The sequence below is a fragment of the Sorex fumeus genome, unplaced genomic scaffold (genome assembly GCF_029834395.1).
Source record: "Sorex fumeus unplaced genomic scaffold, SorFum_2.1 ptg000098l, whole genome shotgun sequence".
NCBI classification, from domain to species: domain Eukaryota; kingdom Metazoa; phylum Chordata; class Mammalia; order Eulipotyphla; family Soricidae; genus Sorex; species Sorex fumeus.
The window spans coordinates 76,212,874-76,219,917 of NW_026606155.1; the positions used below are offsets into that span (position 1 = coordinate 76,212,874).

General features: G+C 37.3%; 1 protein-coding gene across 1 annotated transcript; it reads right to left on the bottom strand.

The window, feature by feature from the left end:
• Positions 1-3,769: 3,769 nt before the first annotated feature.
• LOC130041876 (olfactory receptor 4F3/4F16/4F29-like) lies at positions 3,770-4,708 on the bottom strand. The gene has a single exon (XM_056134159.1). It carries the CDS (start codon positions 4,706-4,708, stop codon positions 3,770-3,772), a length of 939 nt encoding a protein of 312 aa, XP_055990134.1.
• Between the last annotated feature and the right edge of the window lie 2,336 nt (positions 4,709-7,044).

Consider the following 7,044-nt stretch of genomic DNA (forward strand, 5'->3'; position numbering starts at 1 on the left):
CATCAATCCCACCAATATTACACCTTCCCACCACCATTATTTCCAATTTCCCAACCACAACCCAAGCCTAACCCAGTAGCAGGCCCTAAAAGATTTATTTTGTATTGCTTTTTATGATTAATTTGCTAAAAATAATTGTAAAAGATTTCCTTAGAAGAAATTGTGTGAAGTATATGTCATGCTGGAGCCAGTCAGCCCTTGTATAAGAGATTGCCAACATGTTATTACAAGTTAAGCCTTGTGTGTTAATATTTTCTTAATCTAGATTGGTTGCCTTCTACTTTACATTCCATCCAATGTGGTGAGCTACTCCTTGCTTACCAATGGTGTAGAGTATGAGATGTCACTCACTCCAGAAATTTTAAAATTTTGATGGGGTGATACAGCTGGATTTAAATTTTTAGCTGAATGCTGGCTTTGGGGATCTGGAAGCTTATCTGCAGTTTGTTGATCTCTTTTGAAATTTATTTATGAGTCTCTGGATCGCAACCGGTCAGTGAGCTTATATGGTGCCAGAGGTAGTTCATTGGCATGACCACCAGGCTCCTGGAAGAGCAGGGGGATGGGGAGAGGTTGCCCATCCCAGACTCTATGAGATCCTGGAGATTTCAGTCACAAAACCCATGTACCAGAGTTTTTTAAGAGATTCATTTCTGGATGAGGTTCATCCAAGCCTATGGAGTCCAGCTATGAGTTTGGCAGTGATAGGGTTCTGGAAGTTTTCAGCTGCCAGAGCTCTGTTTGGGCAGGTGAAGGATTCACCCACCTCCCTGTGAGATACCCCGGATATGAAATTCAGCCTAGCACAGAGTCTGGAAACATCCCTGCCTGCTTCCGGTTTTTGTTAAGTTTTTTAATACATCAAGCCTTCTGTTTTTATTTTTATCTATATTCATTCTCTAAGTAATATCACGTAGTAGCATGCTGAAAGTAGACTATAGATCAAACATGATTGTCACCCATTGCCTCTTTTGCAAACCGTGACACCCAATAGGAGAGAGAGAACAAAAGGGAATGCCCTGCCACAGAGGCAGGGTGGGATGGGGGGATGGGGGTGGGATGGATACTGGGATCCGTGGTGGTGGGAAATGGGTACTGGTGGAGGGATGGGTATTTCATCATTGTATAATTGAAACCCTAGCACAAAAATTTGTAAGTCTACAACTGTACCTCATGGTGTCTCGCTAATAAAATTTTTTTAAAAAAAAAAGATTTCAAACCTGTTTATCTTGACGCCTACTTAAACTTTCACCTAGATAGCCAAAAATCATCTAGAGGTAATGTGTACAAAACAGTTTTCAGTTCTTACAGACTTCTCCCCCGCCCCTCTCGAAGAGCCCAGCAAGCTATCGAGAGTATCTAGCCTGCACGACAAAGCCTGGCAAGCTACCCATGACATAGTCAATATGCCAAACACAGTAACAAATCTCACAATGTTACTGTGCCCGCTTGAGCAAATTAGTGAACAATAGGAGGACAGTGGCAGTGACAGTGACAGACGTCTTCATTTTAAAAGATAACATCCAATCCTATCAGCTGCTTTAGTGAAAAACAATTGGAGTCATTTTCCTTACATCCAATATCCCATCAAGGTTTTCTAAGTCTATTAGTTAAAACTTCCAAATATCACATCTTAGCATCATCATCACCCAAATCATCATTCTTCTCCTCTCTATTAATTACAGCAACAAACTACTAATTCAGTACTACTCAAACCATTTTACACCCCTTCTCCAGACTATTCTCACCCAGGTAGACACAAAAATTGTAAATATAAGTTATGTTGTATCACCTCTATAATTTGAACTCTCTTTAACTTCCCTATTAGTCTTATGATTTTAATATTGACAAGGTCTTACTTGACTTCTTGCTGTGTCTTGATTAAATAGAACTTTAAATCTTTTTACTGACCATATCGTCTACCTGGAATGATTTCTTCTTTTTCAGTATTGGCACTGAGTCAAAGAAAAGCCAAATTATGTAATATATTAAAGAGCATGTTAAAATGTTGAGTTTTACTCTGACAAATGAAGACCACTGGAGGATTTGGAGAGGGAGGTGACATGATATCTCTCTCCTATGCCAAAACTTTGCTTATAAACACCTTCCCCTAACACTTCCCCTCACCATGATACTTTGAAGTGCTACCCATTGATTCAAATTATGTTTTTTCAGTTCCTCTAATATACTGCACTTAAATTTTATAATAAAAGAAAATAAATGCAGTGAGATAGGTGCAGCATATTCTTGGGAACCAGAGAGTGTACAGTGGATACTGAACTTGCATCTGGCTGACCAAGGTTTAAATCCCCAAACAACACATGTTGTCCCCCAAGCAGAGCTAATTGTGATCCCTGAGCTCACAGCTGAAGATAGCCCAGAGCACAGTTAGGTGTGGCAAAAGTTTTTTTAAAAATTTAAATAAGATATATATTTATCAATATCCTTACAGTTTTAAAAGATAGAAATGTAAATTAATTATTAGCTCAATTATTAACTCCACTTGTAACCAAACTGAGTAAAGAATAGAATGAGGCCAAATGCCCCCAAGCAACTGAAATCAAGAACCTGCATACTGTCTTAAAAATTTATTTTCTTATAAAACTTTTTTCATTATTCTAGATTTAACATCAGAAAATACAATTGCCTGCAGTTTCTAACCATCACAGCTTCTAAAGGGACTGAGGTTTACTTTCTTTTTTTATTAATTTTTTATTGCATCACCATGAGATACAGTTACAAAGCTTTCATGATTGAGTTTCAGTTATACAATGATCAACACCCATCCCTCCACCAGTACTCATTATCTACCACCAATATTCCCAGTATCCTTCCAATCACTCCCACTCCAACCCACCCCCGGCCTCTGTGGCAGGCATCTTTGAAAGAACTTTTCTTTCAAGGGATAAAACTGGGAATATCCCTAATGCTTTATGAATCTGTATGCTATCTGATTCTGCTGAGTGTTGAAAGCAGGTAAAGGGATATAAATGATAACATCTTTCCGACCTTTTAGAATCTGTATCACAAATCATAATGCCTAAAATGAGAGAGATAAAGAGAAAGAGAGAGAAGAGAGTTGCCTGCCATAGAGGCAGGCTGGGGTAGGGGGTGGCTTGAAGGGATGGAAGGGAAGCTTGGGATACTGGTGCTGGGAAATGACACTGGTGGAGGGATGGGTGTTAGAACACTGTATGACTGAAATGCAAGATGAACAATTTTGTAATGCTCTATCTCACAGTGATTCAATAAATTAAATAAATAAATATTTTCTTATTAAATATATTTAATAACCCAGATAATTTCCTGTTGCTCTTATTCCCTGTTCTGATTAACACTGTCATCATCATTTGGTTTTCCAGAAATTTTTCTTTATGGAAAGAATGAGTAAAGCCAAAGGAGAAATCAAAGCCACTAACTTTTTGTAATAAATTTTGGTGTATACATTTCTGTCTAGTATTTATTTAGATTATGTCAGCGTTCCCTTACATAAAAATAAAGACACTCAAGCTTTGAACTAAATATCATGGCAAATTAGTCAATTAAAGGCAATTACACAAACAATTGCCCTCCTCAAAAATGCTTTTACTACACATTAATTCCATAGGCAGAAACACTAGTTTTTAATACTTTTAAATGAACTATGCTATTCTAATACAAGATACCTAAAAACTAGTAAAAAAAATTGGGAATTGCTGATATTAAAATAAGAAGAACTTAATGTTACTCTAAGTCGGTAAGAAAATATCTTAAATAAAATAACTTTTATTTAAGAAATCCTTCTATAAATAATAAATTGGCTGCATACTTTCTTCATTGCCACTTTCATATCTTTGTTCCTGAATGTGTAGATAACTGAATTTAAAAAAGGAGTGAGAACTGCATCAAAAAGAGCAAGGAATTTGTCTATGTGGGATGTCGGGTGAGGCCAAGTATAAACAAAGATGCAAGGACCAAAGAACAAAACGACCACCATTATATGAGTTGACAAAGTAGAGAAAGCCTTAGATGAGCCACCGGGAGAGTGTTTCTGAACAGTGATGAGGATAAAAATGTAGGAGATAATCAATATGAAGAATGACCCCAGAGAAATAAACCCACTGTTGGCTGTGACCATGAACTCTAGTCGGTAGGTGTCTGTGCAAGCAAGTTTGATGAACCGAGGAAGGTCACAGTAAAAGCTGTCCAACACATTAGGACCACAGAAAGGTAAATTTACCACAAAGGCCAGTTGAATGAGGGAATGAAGAAGGCCAATTATCCAGGCACTCATTAAAAAGAAGATGCACATTTTGGGGTTCATGATGGTCAGATAGTGGAGAGGTTTACATATGGCAACATATCTGTCAAAAGCCATGGCAATGAGTAGCACCATTTCCACACCCCCAATGACATGGATAAAGAATATTTGAGTAATACACCCTTTGAAGGAGATGACTTTTCGCTTTCTGAAAAGGTCATAAATCATCTTAGGAGAAGTGACAGAAGAAACTCCCAAGTCGATGAAAGAGAGATTGGCCAACAGAAAGTACATAGGAGAATGTAAGTGAGAGTCCAAAGTTACAGTGATCATAATAAGGGAATTTCCCATCATACTGGCCACATACAGCATGGATGAGAACACAAAGACAAGAAGCTGGATCTCCCAGGAATTGGTGAGTCCCAGGAACACAAATTCTGTCACCACAGAATGGTTTGCTCCATCCATCGATTAGGCAGCTATAGTGTTTCCAGATTTAAAAAAAATGAAAAAGAAGCTAAAATTTAATTGTTAAGAATACTCTTGTTATAAAATATTCAAAGGTATTAGCACTATAATGACTATATGTCCCCTCAATTCTTTCTCAGGGCCATATCATTAAATATGAATTTACTTGTCACCTAAAACAGTTGAATCACTTCACTATGTGATTTCCTGCTACCACAGCCATTTATCTATAAATAAGGGAACAAACATGATAACATAATCGATATGCATGGCAAAGATTGGGAAGGGCAGGGTAGATGGGATTATTCAACACAAAGAAAAAAGTCAAATGGAATTTCCAAGAACTCACAGGCTCTATTTTTAAGTTGCTCATAGAAAAATTCTCCAATCATTCAAGTTGTATCATTTAACTTTACCTTCTATTGGGCACATATTTTGACCTTTGTTGTAATCCTTACACGTGTTTACCTAATTCACAGAAGACTCAAGAATAAATTAGCATAAGACAACCTGATACAGAACAAAGAACAGACTCAAAAAATATGGCACAACCAAAGCAAAGTTAGATAAGATGTTGAGAGCATGGAATTGGCACATAACAATTTGCATGGGCCTACAGAAAAAAAAGTGTAAGCAATTAACAGGATGATTAGCAATCATGACATGACCAAAATGTGCAAGGGAGGGAGAAAGCACTGTAATGGGAAGTCAAAGAAATAAAAGAAATTTGACATATCTGTCCAGATTCTACATAAACTGTTGGTTTTAACTATTGGAGACTTCTTTTTGCATACTGAAGATAAAGAAATTCACATTAATATCACAGTTGTAATAAAAACTATTGCCTTTCTTCATCCCCATTAATTCCTTTAATCTTGGGGGGTGAGGCAGGTAACAAGGACACACTCAGCAGTGCTCTGGACTTACTTCTGACTTTATGCTCAGGGACTAGACTCAGAGATTACACCTGGAAGTGCTCAAGTAACTAAATGTGGTGCCAGAGATCAAACCCAGGTTAGCTACATACAAGGTAAGCACCTTATCTAATATACTATCTCTGCAGCCCTCATGTAGCCTTTTAATCTCATCTCTGCTTCAAATCTCCAAAGTATAATGTCAAGTCGACCTGTTCCCTAGCCTTAAACCTGGGTTAGTACATTTTAGGTTCTTACCTCAAGTTCTTACCTCAAGTTCATATAAGTTAATCACTTTCTCAAAAATAAGAGTCAGACTTAAAGCCAGAGCAATAGTACACAGCACGTAGGGTGTTTGCTTTGCATGCAACCAACCCAGGATTGATTCTTTGTACCACATAGTCACCTGAGCCCTGCCAGGAATGATACCTGAGCATAGAACCAGATATAATCCCTGAACTCAGCCAGGTGTGGGCCCCTACCACCACCAAGAAAATGAAGATTTTCTAATTTTGTATCTAATGCTATTTTGACTCGTGAATAGAGTTATTGATCAGGATCTAAAACATTTATTTATAAGTTTTAAACAAGAAGTAGTGTATCTTAACAAGAAATAATATTAGCCCAGCATAATCTTATAGCTTAAACATAACTACACAGCATTATGTAACTGTAAAGCTGTAAACATAATTTTGTTTTACCGAGAATATTTCCTTCTAAATTTAAGACATATATCAGCTTATCAAGGATTCATAGCTACTAGTAGAATAACCAAGATTTAGGCACATACATACAAATTAAGGGAGAGGTGGTTGCTGATGAGAATGAGAAAGATCCAAAATGCATCAAGGTATTGGTGTCAGTTAAAAGATTCAGCAAATTCAGCTACCATTAATAAAAATCAATAATAATGAAAAATTTAAAAAGTCCCAGTTAGAAACCCCAAAAATGGGATTTATTCAAAATTTGAAGCCAAAAAAAATCTGCTTTAAAGATAGCATATATAAAAAGAGAGAAGGAAGTTAACGAACGAGCAATTAAAATGACCAAAAAAATGCATAGACTTTATGATATTTCTGCTACCATTTTCACATATTCTCTGCCTTTAAAAGGCCCTCTTGTGTAAAATAACAAGAATGTCAAAGAAATAAATCAGTATGAGTTTCTGTATGCTATAAAAAGGCCCTCCCGTTGATCGTCGATTTGCTCGAGCGGGCCCAGTAACGTCTCCATTGGAGACTTTGTTGTTACTGTGTCTGGCATATCCAATACTCTCGGTAGCTTGCCGGGCTCCCCGAGAGGGGCGGAGGAATCGAACTCGGGTCGGCCATGTTGGCCGCTTGTAAGGCAAACGCCCTACCCGCTGTGCTATCGCTCCAGCCCGTATGCTATAAAATTATTTAAAAAGGAAAACACTTAAAA

Bases quoted from the DNA above. Each gene is read 5' to 3' on its own strand.
- LOC130041876 (XM_056134159.1), bottom strand. From the start codon at position 4,708: ATGGATGGAGCAAACCATTCTGTGGTGACAGAATTTGTGTTCCTGGGA.